This window comes from Phocoena sinus, chromosome 1 (genome assembly GCF_008692025.1).
Source record: "Phocoena sinus isolate mPhoSin1 chromosome 1, mPhoSin1.pri, whole genome shotgun sequence".
NCBI classification, from domain to species: domain Eukaryota; kingdom Metazoa; phylum Chordata; class Mammalia; order Artiodactyla; family Phocoenidae; genus Phocoena; species Phocoena sinus.
Window position 1 is genome coordinate 8,115,419 of NC_045763.1, and position 20,346 is coordinate 8,135,764.

Consider the following 20,346-nt stretch of genomic DNA (forward strand, 5'->3'; position numbering starts at 1 on the left):
TTTTGTGTCTCACTTTTGCTCATAATAATGTTTGTGAAATTTATATTGTATGTCTCGGTAATTCATTACTTTTTATTAGTGGGTAGTATTCCATTGTATAGCTATACCACAGTTTGTTGATCTGTTCACCACTTGATGGATTTGGATTATATTAATTACCTATTGTATAACAGTGTTATTATAAATTTAGCAGCTTAACGCAGCACACGTTTATTGTCTCACAGTTTCTGTGGGTCAGGAGTCAGGACACAGTTCAGCTGAGTCTCACAAGGCAGCAGTCAAGGTGTCTGCCAGGGCTGTGATCTCATTGGAGTCCTGACTGGGGAAGGATCTGCTTCCTAGCTCATGTGCTTATTGACAGCATTTAGTTCCTTATGGACTTCAGACTGAGGACCTCTCTTTGTGACTGGCTGTCACCCAGGACCTGCCCTCAGTTTCTTGCCACATGGGTCTTCCCAGGATGGCCACTTGTTTCCTCAAAGGCAAGTGGACATTACAGTCTTAGATATTGTAACCACATGTGTGTAATTACATGCATTCTGTCACTGTTACTGTACTCTGTTGGCCAGAAGCAAGTCATAGTTCCTGCCCACACTCAAAGGGACAACACAAGGGCTTGAATACCAGGAGGTGGGGATCATGGCGGTCACATTAGAGTCTTTCCCCCACATGATTGGTTCTAGTTTGGGGCTACTATAAATATTCAAGTGTGTTTGTGAATACATATGTTTTCATTTTTCTTGGTAAATACCTATGAGTGTATTTACTGGGACACATGCTAAGTGTATGTTTAGTTCTATAATAAATTGCTTACGTGTTTTACAAAGTTGTAATATTTTTCATTCCACCAGCAGTGTATGAGCATTCCAGTTGCCCCACATCCATATCAACCCTTGGTATTGTCTGTCTGTTTTAATTTTAGCCATTCTAGTGAGTATGTAGTGGTATTTCACTGTGCTTTTAATTTGCATTTCTGTGTTGACAAATAACATTAAGCAGCTCTTTTCATGTGCTTATTGGTAAAGGCTGAGGTTAATTTTTTTTCCCCATATGGATATCAGTTGTTCCAGCATCATTTGTTGAACAGATTACCCTTTCTCCATTGAATTATCTTGCCATCTTTGTCAAAAATTAAAAAAATTGTATATAATAGGTTAATTTCTGGACTCTCTTCTGTTGCATTTATCTATGTTTCTCCTAATGTGAAGGAAATACAGTTGACTTTTGAACAACAGGAGTTTAAACTGCCTGGGTCCACTTATACTTGGATTTCTTTTTCAACAAATACATATTACAGTGCTACACAATTCATGGTTGGTTGAATCCATAGATATGGAGGGCTAACTGTAAAGTTACATGTGGATTTTTGACTGTGTGGAGGGTCAGCCCCCCTAACCACTGTGTTGTTCAGGGGTCAATCGTACTATCTTGAATGCTGTAGCTTTATAGTAAATCTTGAAATCAGGTAGTGTAAAGTGTTCTGACTTTATTCTTTTTCAAAATTGTTCTAGCTTTGGTCCATTGCTTCTCTATATAAATTTTAGAATCAGTTTATCAGTTCTTACAAAAAAGCTTGCTGGGATTTTTACTGGGATTGTGTGGAATCTATAGATCAGTTTCGGGGAGAATTGACATCTTAACAATATTGATCCTCTGATTTTGTAAAATGATATATGTCTCCATTTAGGTCTTTTTTTTTTTTTTTTTTTTTTTTGTGGTATGCGGGCCTCTCACTGTTGCGGCCTCTCCCGTTGCGGAGCACAGGCTCTGACGTGCAGGCTCAGTGGCCGTGGCTCACGGGCCCAGCCGCTCTGCGGCATGTGGGATCCTCCCGGACCGGGGCACAAACCTGTGTCCCCTGCATCGGCAGGCGGACTCTCAACCACTGTGCCACCAGGGAAGCCCCTCTATTTAGGTCTTTGATTTTCCTTAGTAGTATTTTAGAGTTTTAAGCGTGTAGGTCATGTACACATTCTGTTAAATTTCTCTCTAAATATTTCATTTTTTTGTATTTAATGTTTAAATTTCATTTTTAATTGTTCAGTGTTAGTGTACAGAAATAAAATTGAGTTTGTGTGTTGGCCTTGTATCTGCAGCCTTGTTAAGCTCATTTGTAATTCTAATAGTTTTTTGGGTAGATTCCTTGTTTCTCTGTAGATGATTATGTCATCTGCAAGTAAAGACAGCTTTACTTCTTGCTTTCCAATTTGTATGCCCTTTTTTTTCTTGCTTTACTGCACTGTGCAGGACTTTTAGTACAATGTTAAAAGAAATATTGGGAGTAGACATTCTTGCCTTATTCCTGATCTTAGGGAAAATGCACTCAATCTTTCATGTTTAACTATGATGTTAGCTATAGGTTTTTCAATTTCTAAATTTTTAAAATTTTTTATTTTTGGCTGTGTTGGGTCTTCATTGCTGTGCACAGGCTTTATCTAGCTGTGGTGAGCTGGGACTACTCATTGTTGTGGTGCACAGGCTTCTCATTGCAGTGGCTTCTCTTGTTGTGGAGCACGGACTCTTCTAGGTGCACGGCATTCAGTAGCAGCACGTGGGCTCAGTAGTTGCGGTGCACAGGCTCTAGAGCTCAGGCTCAGTAGCTGTGGCGCACGGGCTTAGTTGCTCTGCGGCATGTGGGCCTTTGCCAGACCAGGGATCAAACCCATGTTCCCTGCGTTGGCAGGCGGATTCTTAACCACTTCACCACCAGGAAAGTCCCAACCATAGGTTTTTTTGAAGGTCCCCTTTATTTTTACTTTGCTTAGTTTTTTTTTAATCATATGTGTTTTGAATGTCGTCAGGTGCTCTTTTTGCTGTCTGTTGAGTTGATTCTATTGTTTTCCTCCTTTATTCTGTTAATACGTGAGTTACGTTGATTGATTTTTCAAATGTTAAACTACTCTTGCATTTGTTGGATAAATTCCACTTGGTCATGATATATTACCCTTTTTATTGGTATATAATGCTGGATTTGAGTTGGCAATATTTTGTTAAGGATTTTCACATTTATGTTTATGAGGGATATTGACTTATAGTTTGTGTGTGTGAAATCTATGTCTAGTTTTGTTGTCAAGGTAATGCTGGCCTATCAGAATGAATTGGGAATTTTTACCTTTTTTTTGGCTGCGCCACGCATCTTACAGGATCTCAGTTCCCAGACCAGGGATTGAACCCGGGCCACGGCAGTGAAAGCCCGGAATCCTAGCCACTAGGCCACCAGGGAGCCCCCACCCCCCGACCTTTTTTTTCTATTATACTTTCTGAAATAGTTTATTATAAGACAGCTATTATTATTTTCTTAAATGTTTGATAGAATTCACCAGTGAAGCCACCTGGGCCTAGCGTTTTCTTTTAAAATTTTAGTTGTAAACTTAATTTCTTTTTATTATTTATTTATTTATTTTGGCTGCACCAGGTCTTAGTTGCAGCATGTGGACTTCTTAGTTGCGGCATGCATGCAGGATCTAGTTCCCCGGCCAGGAATTGAACCTGGGCCCCCTTCATTGGGAGCATGGAGTCATACTCACTGGATCTCCAGGGAAGTCCCTTAATTTCTTTTTAAATTAAGTATTTTAAAATTATGTTTTAAATTATTAGTTATGTATTTTAAAAACAGATATAAGGCTATTAAGCTTTTCTGGTTTTTTCCTAGGGTCCGCTTTGGCATATTGTGTCTCAAGGAATTTGCAGTCATTTGCAGTTGTCAAATTTGTTTGTAAGGTTTTTCATAATATTCCCTTATCTTTTAAAAATTTTTTTAAATTTATTTATCTTATGGCTGTGTTGGGTCTTCGTTGCTGCAAGTTGGCTTTCTCTCGTTGCAGCGAGCAGGGGCTACTCTTTGTTGCGGTGTGTGGGCTTCTCATTGTGGTGGCTTTTCTTTGTTGCAGGCTCTAGGTGTGCGAGCTTCAGTAGTTGAGGCACATGGGCTCAGTAGTGGCTCACGGGCTCTAGAGTGCAGGCTCAGTAGTTGTGGCACACAGGCTTAGTTGCTCCGTGGCATGTGGGATGTTACTGGTCCAGGACTTGAACCCGTGTCCCCTGCGTTGGCAGGCAGATTCTTAACCACTGCGCCACCAAGGAAGTCCCTCCCTTATCTTTTAAATGTATATAAAATACGCAGAGATTTCCCCTTTTTCATTCCTAATATTGGAAATTAATGTCTGTTTTAATCAGTCTGCATACAGATTTATCAATTTTAGTGTTCTTCAGAACACCAGTTTTTATTTCATTGATTTTCCTCTGTTGTTTGTAAGTTTTAAATTTTATTTCTTACTATTTACTTTGGGTTTCATTTGTTCTATTTTTCTAGCTTCTTTTCTAAAGTCACTAACTAAAACTGTAAACTTCCTTCTAAGCACGGCTTTTGCTGCATTCCACAAATTTAGATGTGTTGTGTTTTCGTTGTCATTCAGTTCAGAATATTTTCTTACTTCCCCTGTAATTTCTTCTTTGACCCATAGATTATTTAGAAGTTTAATTTCCAAACATTTGAAATTTTTCCGTATTTTTTTCTGTGATTTCTAGTTTAATCCCATTGTGATCAGAGAACATCCCATTGTGATCAGAGAACATTTTCTATATGATTTCAAGTCTTGTAAATTTATTTTATGGTCTGTCTTGTTGAATTTTCCTTATGAACTTGAAAATACATTTTACCGTTGAGCAATATAGATTTGAACTGTGCAGGTCCACTTAAAAGCTTCTTTAATAAATACATTCTTCATTACTACACTATTTGCAGTTGGTTGAGTCTGTGGATGGGGAACCTTGGATATGGAGGGTCAACTGTAAAGTTATATGTGGATTTTTGACTGTGTGTGGGTCACTCTCCCTCACTCCCTTGTACAAGGGTCAACTGTAATGTATATTTTGCTGCTGTTGGGTGAAGTGTTCTGGGAATGTTATTAGGCCATGTTGGTTGATAGTATTATTTAGGTCTTCTGTATCCTTACTGACTTTTTTTTTTTTTTTTTTTTTTTTTTATTTTATTGTATTTTTTTTAAAATTTATTTTATTTATTTTTACTTTTTTGGTTGCATTGGGTCTTTGTTGCAGCGCACGGGCTTTCTCTAGTTGCAGCAAGCGGGGGCTACTCTTTGTTGCGGTGCGCGGGCTTCTCATTGAGGTGGCCTCTGTTGCGGAGCACGGGCTCTAGGCGCGCGGGCTCAGTAGTTGTGGCTCACAGGCTTAATTGCTCTGCGGCATGTGGGATCCTCCCAGACCAGGGCTCGAACCCGTGTCCCCTGCATTGGCAGGCGGACTCCCAACCACTGCGCCACCAGGGAAGCCCCTTACTGACTTTTTGATTAAGGTGAGAAGATTATTTAAATCCCCAACTATAACTATGGATTTGTCTTTTTATCTTTTAAATTCGGTCTGATTTACTTTATGTGTTTTGAAACTATTATGAGTGCATACTTATACAAGATTATTATGTCTTCTTGACTGACTCCTTTATTTTGGAAATGTCCTTGTTTATCATTGGTAATATCTTTTAGTTTGAAGTTGCCTGAGATTAATATTGCCACTACAGCTTTCTTATGATTAGTGTTTGCATGGTATATCATTTTCCATCCTTTGGCCTTTTAGCTATGTGTGTCTTTTTCTTTAAAATGGGTTTCTTGTCGGCAATATATAGCTCCATCTTTTACTTCTTTTTTTTTTTGCTGTATGCGGGCCTCTCACTGTTGTGGCCTCTCCTGTTGCGGAGCACAGGCTCCGGATGCGCAGGCTCAGCAGCCATGGCTCATGGGCCCAGCCGCTCCGCGGCATGTGGGATCTTCCCGGACCAGGGCACGAATCCGTGTCCCCTGCACTGGCAGGCGGACTCTCAACCACTGTGCCACCAGGGAGGCCCTATAGCTCCATCTTGCATTTTCTCCCCACCCAGTCTGACAATCTCTGCCTTTTAATTGGAGCGTTTTAACATTTCTTGTGGTACAAGTATACTGTTGGCAAATTCTAGCTTTTTTTTCCTTTTGAAAAAATCTTTAATTTGTATTCATTTTTGAAAGATATTTTCATTGGATATAGAATTCTAGGTTGACAGTCATGTTGTATCTCCCCCCCTCCCCCCCCCCCCCGCCCTCTGTGGGCATTTTAAAGATACTATTTTTTTTTAAATCTCAGATGGCTGAGTTTATATGTGTTTTTTTTTTTTTTTCCTTCCAACACAAACGCAATGTGCACATGACCTGTCTATTCATTTTCTTTGCTGTGCAGCCTGGCATTGGGATTGGCGACTCTGATGGCCAGCGGGGCTGATCTTTCCGCAGTGGCTTTGAGTTCTTGGAGTAATCTCAGCACAGTAAGATTTGTTTCACATCAGCAGCCCTTCAAGCTCCTTGAAGTTGTGGACCAGGAACTTCCGGAAGCCACTGGGCAGCATGAACTTTGTTTTCCTGTTGCTCCCATAACCAATGTTGGGCATCAGGATCTGGCCCTTGAATTTCCTGTGCACAGTGCCTCTGGATTTCTGCCAGTTCCGCTTAATTTTGACATATCAGTCTGACTGGTGTGGGTTGAACTTCTTGGTCTTTTTGACAATCTTGAGCTTCACGAGGGGTTTGAGGGCGGCCATGGTGGCTGCCACCTCTGTAGGCAGGCCAAGGAAGAGCTGAAGATACTGTTCCATTGTATTTTTTTTGGTTTGCACAGTTGCTGATCAGAAGTCTGAACTCATTCTTAATTTTGATTAATTTTTTTCTGGCTACTTAAAGGATTTTCCCCTTTTCATGAACTTTGAGCACGTGATTATGGTGCACCTTAGTCACTTTTGTGTTTGTTCTGCTTGGAGTGTGTTGAGCTTCTTTGTGAGTTTGTAGTTTTCATCAAACTTGGAAATTTTTCAGCCATTATTTCTTCAAATATTTTTCTTTTTTTGGTCTTTTTTCCCCTCTCCTTCATTTTGCTCAGTTTCTGTTCCTATGTTTTCAAGTGCACTTACTTTTTTTCCCTGCAGTATCTAACCTATTGTCATTACCATTCAGTGAAATTTTTATTTCAGACGTGTTTTTTCATCTCTGGAAGTTCTATTTTCTTTTTATACCTCACATTTCTCTCCTTACTATGATCATGTTTTCCTTTAAATTCTTTTTTATTTATTGAGGTTTACTCAACATACCATATTATGTTAATTTCAGGTGTACAACATGATTTGATATTTGTATTTTTTAAATGAGTTAAATTCTTGAATAAAGTTATGACACTGTCTTAATGCTCTTGTTTGCTAATTATTCTAATTTTTCTTATTATTATAGGTCACAGTTTCCTGCTTCTCGACACATGTTGAGATTTTTGATTAGGTGCTGGGTGCTGTGAATTTTACATCATTGAGGGTCTGGATTGCGATCTTAATTTAAAGAGTGTTGAGTTTTGTTCTGGTGGGTGATTAAGTTACTTTTGGTTCATTCTGATTCTTTCAAGTCCTGATCTAGGATCGTTTTTATCCTAGGGGTGATCTGACCCCCCCCCCCCGCCCCCCACCAAGATGTGGCCCTTCCAGGTCTCTACTGAATGCCCTGATCGAGCAGGGAGAATGCTCCACTCTGGTGCTTGGGACTTGTGAGACCTATGAGGGTTCTGGGAACTATTCAGCTTGCAGCTTCTTCATCAGTCTTTTTTCAGTCTCGTGGAGTGTCATTCTATGCATGTACACATTTTAATATTCAGTACAGACTTAAGGAAACCTCTGTGCAGATTTCTGGAGCTCCCTTTCTGCAAAGCTCCCTCCTCTCTGGAACTCTGTCCTGCACCTTTCAGCTGACTTAGCCTCCCTGAACTCCAGTCTGTTTCCTCAATCTGTTGCTGGGATCTGCTGGGATTCCCCCCTCCCACCACTGCCCCCGTCCTGAGTCCTTGGTCTGAAATGTGCAGAAATCTGGCAGAAGCCAGGGTGGTCTTAGGGCTCCTATCGTTTGTTTCTGTTCTGTCAGGAATCAAAGTCCTGTATTGCCTGTTGTCCAGTGTCTACAAACAGTGGTGTCATTTATTTTGTTTAGTTTTCTAGTTGTTTACAGTGGGAGGGTAAACCTGGTCCCTATTACTTCATCATAGGGCAGACTCTATTGGTTCATTTTGAGCAGAAGAATGATATAACTTTCATGATCCTCATCTCATCCTGAATGTGGGGTGTTGGTATTATTCCCATTATTCCCGTGGATGAGGAACTGAGGTTCAGAGAGGTTGACCAGTATACCCACAGCCCCTCAGTTATTAATGCCAAAGGTCACGCACTTGCCACTATACCAGTGCCTGGAGCCAACAACATTTGTTGAATTGAATCTTATTCTTCCCAGCAGAGAACTATAGGCCATATCTTGCCTAGGACATACCCAGAGCTACACAGTTGCTGGCAGGTATAGGATGAGTGCTCCTAGAACTGAGTGTTCTTCTGGTTGCTCAGATCTGAGCTGTGTGTGCAGTTGACCTTTGCTGTGCATCAAGGTCAGCACGTGGGCACACCTCCTGGCTGGGGAAGGTCAGTGCCTGGACAGCAGGAGTGAGAGCGCCCTTTGTCTCTACCAGACTGACACATTTCTCTCCCTGCCACTGTGGCCTTTTTTTGTTTGCCTGTTTATTTTTTAAAGCATTCTGATGCTTTTTCTCCCTGCCTGCTCTCTGCATTCCAGCCTCTGAGGATCCTGACTGCGGATCCTCAGCTGGTGGTTTCTAAACCTTACTATTACTATTATTATTTTTAAAACCATAAACCACCCTGTCAAGAGTTTTCAGGATTAAGTTGGAATTTAATTTGTAGGGATTTGTTTCAGGCTGGAAAATAGACTTGACCACTTAAAAGGGGGTCAGTGGAGGGGCAGGTGTTTGAGAAGTATTGGACTTTCACAGAAGTTGGCCTGATGAGACTCATGGACCTGTGTGAGCTTAGTTCAGCTTCTGACAAGCAGTTGCCCGCTCAGACCTTTGCCCTCTTTTTTTTTTTGCGGTACTCGGGCCTCTCACTGTTGTGGCCTCTCCCGTTGCGGAGCACAGGCTCCGGACGTGCAGGCTCAGCGGCCATGGCTCACGGGCCCAGCCGCTCTGCGACATGTGGGATCTTCCCGGACCGGGGCACGAACCCGTGTCCCCTGCATCGGCAGGCGGACTCTCAACCACTGCGCCACCAGGGAAGCCCCCTTAGCCCTCTTTTGAAGCAGCATCATGTAAAAGATGGGAGTCTGTCTTCCTCCTCCTCATGAGGAAGCGAACGGTCAGGATTCTCCCAGGGGTCCTGTTGGTGTTTGCATGGAATAGTTTTTCGTGGTGTCCATTGCAGGACATTTAGCCTCCCAAGCCTCTGCCCTCTAAATGCCGATGGGACTCCCTGGTCACTGTGACAGCCAGAAACACCTCCACACATTTTTAAATGCCCCTGTGGGGGTGATTATGCCCCAGGGTTGAGAACCGTTGGGTCGTGACATTGCTTTGAGAGTGGCCAGATTTGTGGTTTGTTGTAGGTGAAATGTTCCAGGGAAAGACACTGCTATGGTCCTTTGCTTGCTTCATTTTGGCTTATGTATATAGAGTGGTTCCTTTGGTTTAATTTTTTTAATTAAAAAAATTAATTAAGCCCATACTTATTGAGTACAAGTGACATTCTAAGTGCTAAAGATCTGCCTTCACTAAGGTGGTAAAGTGCCTGCCTTCAAGGAACTTAAAGGATAGACAGATAATAAACTAGTTATATAATGAAGAATTTCAGATGGTATTATCAAGGAAATCAACGTGCAGAGCGGTAAAGAGGAATGAAGGCTGTCTTGGTCATGAAGAAATAGTTTTCTAAAGGACACAGACAGGAGATTGGGATGGTCCATTTTAGATTACAGGTATTTCAACACGAGCTGGCGAATCATCTAGAATGTAATCATATTGGGCAATTCCCAGATTGGCGAGAAGTCCTCTGAGTTCACTAGTAAGGTCTAACCGACCTCAGACAGTACCGTGAGTTGGAATATGGGTGCGGAAATGCTTGTTCCTTTCTAAGCAGCCTCCGAGATTGAGTTTGGAGGTTGGGCTTTGGTGTGCTGAGACACCAGAAGGCTCTGTGAAGCTGAGGTTTGAAGAATTTGGAGAGTGTTGCTGTTTAAATTCCTTGGTGGGGATATGCACACACATGTGTGCTTCTTATACACCTTGAATATCCCTGGAAGAATATATAAGGAGCCAGCATCAGTGCTGTGTCCCCAAGGAAGAGGAGGCTGTTGGGATGAAAGGGAAGCTTCCTTTCAAATTTTTTTAGTATTTAATTTTTTAAAGCAGAATATATTTACATGGCTCACAGTTTAGAAAGGTACAGAAGGGTATACGATGAAAGAGACTTACTTGGTACTGTATATTGCTTAAAGTTTTTCCTCTGGCAAACATTAGCTATTCAGGGGATGAACTAATTTTAAGGGAAGTTCCTTGGAGATAATGCCTCAGTGATTAGTTGTATCTCAGGAAGAAAGTTTTGGTTTAAATCAGAATCAGGCTTCCTAAATATTAAAGCTGTTTGTGTTTGTTTCATCTAGTCAAATAACCTACATTATTATTTATGGGGTAGTATTAAGGTTGTTGCTTAATAAAATGTAGTCTAAACAAAACTCGATTATTTTGATTAAGTAGAAGGGCTCAAATCATCTTAGTACCAGTTACTACCTGAGTCATCATGGGCAAGTTATTTAACCTCCCTTGCCTCAGTTTCCTCATCAGCAATAATTTCATACATTTATTATGAGAATGAAATGAAGAAGGAGCTAAATAAATGTTAGCACTTAGTATTTACCAAATGGAGTGAAGGAAGCCCTCAGGAAGGTAATGAACTTTATATACCCCATTCAAACCAAATCTGTTCTGCTCTTTATTGACCATTCATTCATTCAGCAAATATCTATGGAAGGCCTAATCTGTGGCTGATACTGTCCTAGGCCCCAGGGATACAGTGATGAGCAAACACAGTTTCTGCCCATGTGGAGTTTATAGTCTGGCGAGGGACACAAACATCAATCGGATATCACACACTTAAAGTTGCAGTTCTGCCCAGCCCTTGAAGGAGAGGTATACGGTGTGAGTGTATATTAGGGAGATTTGATCGTGTCATGGCTGTCAGAGAAGGAATGCTTCCCCAGAGAAGTGACTTAACTGAAATCTGAAGGATGAATCAGATTGTCAGAGGGAAGGGAGGGAATACCTGATGTAAAGTCCCACTGACAGGGGAAGCAAAGGCTAGTATGTCTGTTCTGTGCAGAGCTGGGGTTCGTGGTGCCACGCAGACCTAATATGTAGTCAGAGGAGACGCGTGGCCAAGCTGGGAAGGCTTTTCTGTATTAGCGTTGTTGATGTTTACTGGGGCAGGTTGGTGGATGAGATCAGATTATCGTTTTGAAGCGATAGTCTGTTTGCTGTGTGGAAAATGAATTAGAAGAGAGCCAGCGTGGATGTGCGTGAGCTGATTAGAAGGCTATGGCAGTGGTCCAGGCAGGAGATTTTGGAAGCTTGGACCTAAGTGATGACAGAAGAAATGGAGAGAAGTGGATGATTGATTCCATGGATATTTAGGAAGGCGTATTGGCAGGACTTGCTCTGGCAAGTGAGGGGAAGAGCTGTCAGGGATGGCCTTTTGGATTCTAGTTTGCGTATTTTGGTGGAAGGTTGTGACATTCACCCAGACAGGGAACAGTGGAAGCGTACAAATGTGGCGGAGGGAGAGGATTATGAATCTGTTATGGGATTTTGTTAAGTCCAAGAGGAGGCAGGAAGGCAGTTGGGTGTAGAACTCAGAGGTGTCTGGACTAGAGATCCTAATGCATGAGCTTACTGATGCCTGGAGCCTTAGGAGGGAGGGACAGTGGGGGAGGGAGGAAGGGAAAGCATGCTCAGGTTCTCTGAGACTTTCTAGTTAGTTTCATGCTGGCTGACCTTCTTGTCCTGGCAGAAGAAGGGGCTCTTGAGACAGGACTTTGAATGAGGAGATAGAGTCCTTCCAGCAGAGTCCTTGTCACTGGGCCCTGTGCCCACTGTGTGGTAGCAATTGGGCATGAGGAAATCTTTGGGGACCCTCTGTGGACTGGACTTTCTCCTCTTCCACCTTCTATCCTTTTTCCCAGGAGGCTTGGCACTTACCATCTGACTAGCTGGGAGGAGTTTGGAGGCTGGCTCCTGAGACCCACAGATTAGCTCATTTGTCTGGATATTATCTGTAGATAATTGGAAATTGGTTTAAACATCAGTAACAGTAAACTAATCATAACTCTCTCAGGCTGCTTGTTTCCTTCTTTTGGAGATTTGTAGATTTCCTCCCAGTCTGTCTGTCTCTGTCTCTCTCTCTCTCCCCCTTTCTCTGAATTTTGGCCAGATCAGCCAAGGGTTGAAGGTAAGTGTGAGGGTGAGGGGAGAGATCCAGAGAAGGAAACAGACTAGGGCCAGGTGAGTGGGCCACATGCTGCCTGGCTGTGGGTTGCTCTGCTTATCTGTCAGCTTGTCACTAGCTTATTTACAAAAAGGATTTAAACTCGGCTTTCTTTACTACTGGGGATTGGTATCCTTAGTGACAGGTGATAAATAGGAACCAGTGTCCATCGTTTGCTGCTTCCTTGGCTCCAAATAGATGCCCAGAGAAAATGCTGAGCGTGGGCAACTGGGGCCCCCTTGTGGCTGAATCTGGTTCTCCACTTTTGCTCTGCTCTCGCTGGTCAGTAGCCGGGGAGACACGGCAAAAGGGAAGTTTGTCTTTCACTTAAAGGCTTTTGTGGACTTCTATTGCTGCGGATTTTGTGATGGTCCCCAGCCCCTGCTGCTCAGCTGCCAGGGCCCTCCTAAGCTAAATGCAGCCTTCTTGAGGTGCCGTGACAGTAAACCCAGAAACAGTCTCTTCGTGTTCACTGGCAAATTCAGGCTCTTCTTCGGGCTGCTTCTTACAGGTAACCCACCACAGAACACTCTGCAGTATGGAAAACTGGTGAGAAATATGAGAAGTAGTTTGTGTGTGTTGCTCGAGAATGGCACACCTTTGGTTTTTTAGATGTCCATCGGGTGGCACTGCGATCTTACTTTTGTTTTTATTTTTCTTTGCAGCCAAGCTCTAATCCAGGAAGTGAAAATGTGGCGCCTCGAGAGCCGCTGGTAAGAAGCCATGATATATAGTATAATTTTCTAATAATTAAAATACTGAGTTTCAAGAAACCTTATGCTCCTATAGTTTTGCATCAGTAGTGCCCCTTTAGGAGTAGGTGCTCTGTGGAGACAGCCCACAAGTGATCTCTAACTTCTGATTCCTCTTCTGGCACTCAGGGATTAGCGAGATCTCCCCTTAGTAAAGCGTGGTCTTTTCTGGAATGGAAAGCATCTGCCCCAGGTGTGGTGATGCACCATTTTACTTGTTTGAATCAGTGGTAATTAGTGGGATGCCTGAAACCTTTGGAGGCTGAGCTGGAGCGGGGTTGCTGGGCCTGACAAGTAGCTGCTTGATTGTCTGAAATAGCCATTCTGCTCCTCAGGGTGAGGGCACTTCAGGTGGCCTTTGAAGAACAGGTAAGGGAGAGAGTTCCATTTTTGCCTGGTCAGTAATTTGGTTTGTGATACTCATTTCCAACATTATCTGCTTATACTATTTTTTTTTTTTTTTTTTTTTCTGTACGCGGGCCTCTCACTGCTGTGGCCTCTCCCGTTGCGGAGCACAGGCTCCAGACGCGCAGGCTCAGTGGCCATGGCTCATGGGCCCAGCCGCTCCGCGGCATGTGGGATCTTCCCGGACTGGGGCACGAACCCGTGTCCCCTGCATCGGCAGGTGGACTCTCAACCACTGCGCCACCAGGGAAGCCTTCTTTTTACATTTTAATCTACGGATTTAACTACTGATCACCAGAAGAGTGGCTGGACCATCTTTTGGGGTGTGATTGTATAAACTTCTGGGCATTCTTTCTAGCAATGAGCCCTGGGCAGTCGGCAGCCTCACTGATTTCTGGGTACTTGGAGCCCTGCAGCCCCTTGGCTCTGCTAGTGTTTCTGTGCGCTGGTCTTCTCCTGCTGTACTCTGCATCTGCTTGTTGGTTGGTTGTATTTTTATTTCTTTCTTTTCTGGGAGGCCCCGAGCAGTCTTCAAACCCTAGTAGCCTGCGATCGTCCAGAGTTCAGACTCATTCTCTCAAGGCCAGCTCTACAATTACCTTATATTTAATTAATATTTTTTCCCCTCTTTACGTACTTGCTGCATAATTGCTCAGAGGAAAGAAAACACATAGCAGCAATTTATATATATATATAAAAACAATAATTAAAAAAAACCCCGAAATAAACTCCCATCTCATTTGGGTTGATCCTATGAGTTGTGTAATTAGGGCCCTATTAAAAGGTAGACCCTTTCTCCTTCCCCTCTTTTTTTTTTAATTAATTTTTTTATATTAAACTCCCACAGTCTCTCAGTCATGCCCTTATTGCTTTTGGTCAGCCGTTTGCAGCAGCCTGATTAAATGAGGGCACCAGCCGAGCTGTATGGTCTTGTGTGAGCTACTTCTGCCTCTTGGGAGTGGCAGTGGGAGGGTGCCAGGCAGAGAAGCCTCCGAGGGCTAGTGATGGCTTGTGTGGTAGGTCGGGGGTAGAGGATGAGCTGCTGTGAACCGGCAGCAGGCCGGAGAGAGTCATAGGGTGCCAGAGAAGTGATGGGATGGGAGCGCCCACCCACAGAAAGCCCTGAGGCACTCAGCCCAAGTCACACCTTCCCAGGGGAGATTCCTCAGGCCGTGTGTGTTAGCTGTCTCCTGGGTGCTCAGGAACAGACAATTGAAGAATAAAGCTAAGCCTTCTTCCCAAGTAATTTATATATCTTATTTGGGGAAGAAAATGCATTTGTTACATGCGAAACAATTAGCAAACAGCACAAGGCTGTATATAGTTTTAGCAAACAGTACAAAATTGTATATAATTTGGTGCAGAATTGCCTGGCTGGGAGTATAAGAGAGCCCTCATTATTCAGAGAAGGAAGAGTTCTCTGAGGGTAGGGGGTGCTTAGGGATGGTTTTTGTGAAACTTGAAGCCAGGTCTGGAGGAATAGGATAGTCCAGTGTTGAGGGAGCATCATGCTCAGTTATTTTTGGTTTTGTTTTTAACTGAGTGAGGTTCATATTTTCCACAAAATTTCTTAATGGAAGCTGCCTGTTCTCTACACTAAAAAGGCTAAGCATGGGATGCTGAAGGCAAATAATCTTGTTCTTTGTTTTCAGAACTAGATGAGCACTTTGGAAGAATTTTTCCCTTTATTAAAAAAGTGAGTTACAACAAAAGAGGCTCTACTGACTAGTCAGTACAGTGCAAGTTTCATTGTTCGGTGGATGTATTTGGGTGTCTGCATCATTGTTTTGCTCTATTTGCTAGGGAAGGAGGGCCTGATTTTCATATCTGTCTTCTCTGGGCTATAAAAACTGGCTTGTGATTTTGAGTTGGTAAGTATGGTCTTGTGGTCTCTAACTGACACATTTGTGTTCATAGCCATCCCCTGGTCTTGATTCCAGCCACATAGGGACACTGCATGTACCTTCTCTTACGCCTTCAATCCTCCTCCGCTCCCAAAAGAACCAACCCAGCAACTCTGGCCACATTAGTGGGATAATTGCTCTATAATGTCATGGTGTCCTCAGGGCTGGTGATTGGTAAACAGACTCATTTTGATAAATTCTGTAAACTCCCAGTTGAAATTCTCTGATTGTTAATGACAAAACTCTTTGCCAGAGTTAAAATGGCTGATTACTTTTTCTTTATACTTTGTTCTCTGAACTTTGCCTCCCAGGGCAAGCTCCAGAGTACTGACCTCTAGCTTCTCCCAGACCTGTTCAGAACCTTCTGTCAGTTTCCCACAGACCCATGATTTCTCATCACCTGTGTGGGCATGTGCTCGGGCCATCACAGAGGTTCTGGGTCGGTCCCTGCACTGCTCCGCCAGGATCAAGTCCTGCCTAGTCAATAGATCTGTAAGAATGGGTGGACAGTTGTCTGCGTGGAGTAACTCGGTTCCTCTTTTGCTTGGATACAGAAACAGGGGTTAAGTAATGTCTTGAGAGTCCTTCTAGTCATGTGAGTTTAGGGTATTTGAAGCAGCAATAAATATGCTCCCTAGTTTCAGTACAACAAGCTCCTCAATATTCAGCAATACTGTTGCTTACCTACTTTATACAACACTTATGGATTTGGGCTAAACTAGAATTTCAGCGTTTTGCTCTTTGACACCAACTTCTTTCTAATGGATGAATCTTCTCTTCCTCTAACCTGTAGGTATAGGTTTTGGTTTTGTTTTTTGTTTTTTTGTTTGTTTTTTGTTTCTATCCTTTTCCCAGCATCCCTCTACCAAAATAATCCCAAACTACAATTAATGTACCTTTATAAATGATGATGGTAATTCTACTTTATCACGTTCCCTAGGATTAATATTTTTAGTATGCTGAATTCTTTTTTCTTTAAACATTGCATTCCCATGGCTCATTTATTCTATAACTGGAAGTTTGTTCCTTTTGACCATTTTCACCCATTCCCCCCACCCTCCCCTGAGTACCACTTTTTTTTTTTTTTTTTTTTTTGCGGTACGCGGGCCTCTCACTGTTGTGGCCTCTCCCGTTGCGGAGCACAGGCTCCGGACGCGCAGGCTCAGCGGCCATGGCTCACGGGCCCAGCCGCTCTGCGGCATGTGGGATCTTCCCGGACCGGGGCACGAACCCGTGTACCGTGCATCGGCAGGCGGACTCTCAACCACTGCGCCACCAGGGAAGCCCCATTTTTAAAATTTTTTTATTTTTTAGGTTTCACATATCTGAAGTACGGAAGTATCATGTACCCTCAGGTTTCTCCCTGAGGTTAAGACAGAACCTTGAGGGGGGAGGGGGTGGTTCTGCATCACGTGGTTGACCTCCACCCTTCTGGGGAGCTCATCCACCTTATGCCTGGAACACCGAAGATTTCCTCTTTGGTTTTTAAGTCAGTTAACCAGAGGCTGGTAATCAAAAGGCCATTAATATCTTGATGAATTCAGGGAGCTAGTTTGTGAGCTTCTCTTTAAGAGAGCCGTGACTGGTTGCCTGTCTCCTGGAGACCTCTCACATGTACTTCTGGCACAGTCTCCCCTATATTTGTATCTTTTGTGGTTCAAGTATTGATACTTGGGTATACTTGTTGGTGGGCTCACTGTGGATAGGTGATTCTTATGTTTTTTCCCCACCAAAACATTTCTGAAGAATGACATTCCCACGCTCAATGCATTTCTTTGTGTATATACTCACGTACATATGTGTGTATGTGTATATCCAGAACATGTAACACACATATATTTATTTTACAAAATTCAAAGCACTTGGTGGGGAAATAAAATTGATTTTAATAGTGTATTCATGAAAGTGTTTTACAAGCACAGGGATAATAAAACTAGCCACTTAGAGATTTCAGGAAATTGTCATTTTTCCAGGAAGAATAAATAAATATGGCAAATCGAGAGTATTAAGCATTATTATCTAAAGGGTCTGTAGTGGTTGATTTCTGTGGGTGTAGCAGAGTTAGGTTTGCTGAAGTGAACTGTAATCTCCACCTCTTGTTTCCCACTCAGGGTCTGCCTAGAAGCAGTGGCTGGGGGTGATACTATAGGGATAATCCTAAATATGCTCTATTTATTTATTTGTAAAAAGTGAATCATCTGCAGATTTGGTACTTATGGTACCAAAGGCAGGAGGCACCCCTCACGGCTGCTGTGAGAAACTTGGAACCTAAATCGAGTGTCAGCAGCCAGAGGGTGGGGCTTGTGGTGCTCCTCCGTTGGGATGCTGCCGTGTGTCCAGACTCCGGGTGCTGGGCTGGAGGCCTGGGCACCTAGGTAGGAGGAAATGTTGGCTTTCCTCCTTCCCCACTCCCCTCTCATCACCTGTGGAAAACGCTGCTCTTTTAACATTGGCACCCCTTGTAGGGAGGGTGCCTGAGATTCCCGCCTGTCCTGCAGATGGGGGGAGGAAACTGGAGAGAACTAAATGCTGAAATGGATGAACTTGAGAAAAGCCTCATTCCGTCTCTGGGTGGCTTCTCTGTAGTCTCTAGGCTACTTACTGATTTTGAAATTACTGCCTCTTCCTACTCTGTCCTTCCTATTACAGACTGAGAAGGTTTGTTGAGTAGACGAGGCTGTGCCCTTTCAGTTCTTTCCTCCTTCAGGTAAATGAAGAGGTTGTTTTTTCAGTTTTAAGGTATCCTTTTACAAATAATTATTAGATGAATCGGAACTCTTAGGAGTAATAATTAGAGAAATGGAATTTGAGATTGTTATTCAGCTTTGTTTATATTTCGGGTTTCTGGCTTTTGTGGTAATACTTTATACTTGCTGTAGTTTCTGTAATCAGAGGCCCTGACTATTGGATAACTGAACAGTGTCCTCATTCTGGAGTGGGAACCAGGAAGCTGAGCGCTCAAGTGCCTTTTTTCAGAGCCACAGTGATCAGGGGAGTTGGGTTTTTCATCTTGTCACCAGCCTCTTTGAGAAGAGGTTTCGTTTTCTTCCTTTCGTCCTGGAGACACAGTCTCAGAGTTCTACCCAGGCGTTGGCTGGGCATGGGATGTATAGAGCTCTTATTTGGGCAGAGTGACCTTCTGAAAATGTTTTTCTGTTGTTTTAAATCAGTCATTATCTTATTTGAAAGAATTTTTACTCAAAAGGTGCTTTTAAAGTGTGACCTAAAGGTGGGTATTCCATGTGGCAAACTCAACAAATCCCTTATGAGACCCCAGTTTGTGAAGCACTGAATGTCATACTTAGGGCAGCCGTGTGCCCTCTGCTTTTGAGGGTAATTTCAATTTAAAATATTTTAGCCCACTTCCAAACCATGCAGACCAATTTGGGCTTGCAAAATCCCCTCTTGTAGTTAACCCCACTCTGTGCTGAGAAGCTGCGGGAAGATAAAGTGGTGCTTTGGAGAAGGACGTGATTGTGGCCCTCCCTCCTTCCCTCCGAGCTCTCCTTTCTTTTATGGTTTGTAGTTATAACCAAGATTTATGCCTGTTGCTCCACAAATCTTCTCTCTGCCATTATGTGTTTGTCTGCACAGTCTAGAGATGGGGCCGACGCTGAGTGATGCTTGAAGTAAATCTGCGTGGGGTGCTCCCTGACACCGAGGCCGACAGGAGCCGTCTCCTGGCCCCCCTGGATGGGGCTAGATTGCCCCTGTCAGGGAGAAGATGTGCTGCCGCTTTTGTGGCCTCTTGCCTTTGGTGGCCCTGGTGGCCCCGGTCTCCTGCTTGTGCTCACAGAGTCTGCGGGGTGGTGCCCTGGGGTAGCACCAAGAGGCCTTTCTCTGTGTGTCCGCTGTGGTCCAGTCAGGCCACGGCAAGAGCATCTTCAGGGGCAGGGCTGCCTTTTCCAGCTTGGAGGGGAGGAGCTGCTGATAGAATCAGGCACACAAGTTGATCATACGTATATACAGGGTTTAGTTTTTCCAGTTTGCTGAAAATGGGTTTTGATGGAGAAGCGGAAGAGTAAACAGCATTCATTAAACATCGTTTTTTTTCCCTTTCCTCATACCTTCTGTTTGCTGTATCCTTTTCTTTGACTCATATCAGATCTCTTGTGAAATGAAGTGGCAGCACCAATAAATACATATTTTTGAGAAAGTGTCAAGAGCTTTCATTAGAAACTGCTTCACTGTCATGGTGCCAGGTGCTCTTGACTGGGCAGCTCCTGGCTGGTCACATCCACACCCACACCCCTTCTGCAGACCAGGAGGACGTCAGCTTGTCTTGAACGCGTGGGCCAGTTGATTTGTTAGCGAATTAGGCAGTTTTGTTAAATATGCTATAAACAGGTGAAATATAATGTGAGCAGAGTGATCTATAAATGTTGTAAACATAAATGTAAAAAGAGGGTTCTGTGAAAACTAAGCTGAATGTTTTGGTAAATGCAAACTGCTAAAAAGATTGCTGTCTTTTTAGGTGTGCGTGGGGAAGATCCTAACAATCTAGAAGTATTCTGTACTTCAGTTTGCTTTGCTAATGTCTTTTAAGGGCTCGCTTTGCTTTAGAAATTGTGAAGGGTGTGTTACGGGTGAAGTTTATGCAAGAAAGACGTCTGGGAACTCCGGTGTTGGTGTTCGGGTCTCACACTCAAAGAGAAGGTCTTGGCTCTACATCAAAAGATTAGCAAATGACTGCAGGTTTGTTTATAGGTTTTAAGTTAATGTGAAACATTTAAGGTATGTAGATAAGACCCCATTTTTAATGATTCCCTGCTTTAACTGATTTTTCAGTTAACTGACCAATTGCTAGCTCCGATCACATAGGTCAGGACTTCTGCCGTATGATGTGCTGACCTCCGTGCTGGTTTCCATTATTTTTGTTATCTTGTTTCATCCCAGC

General features: G+C 43.2%; 1 protein-coding gene and 1 pseudogene across 2 annotated transcripts in view; one reads left to right on the forward strand and one right to left on the reverse strand.

Moving 5' to 3' along the window:
- PEX14 (peroxisomal biogenesis factor 14) overlaps positions 1–20,346 on the forward strand; it is a 139,063-nt gene that overhangs the window by 4,525 nt on the left and 114,192 nt on the right. Inside the window, exon 2 of one of the 2 annotated variants that reach the window (XM_032637832.1) lies at positions 13,054–13,101. The exons of the other annotated variant lie outside the window; for it this stretch is intronic. Within the exon in view, the coding sequence (XP_032493723.1) occupies positions 13,054–13,101 (48 nt within the window). The remainder of the gene's footprint in view (positions 1–13,053; positions 13,102–20,346) is intronic. 2 annotated transcript variants of the gene reach the window in all.
- On the reverse strand, positions 6,202–7,023 carry LOC116756844 (annotated as a pseudogene).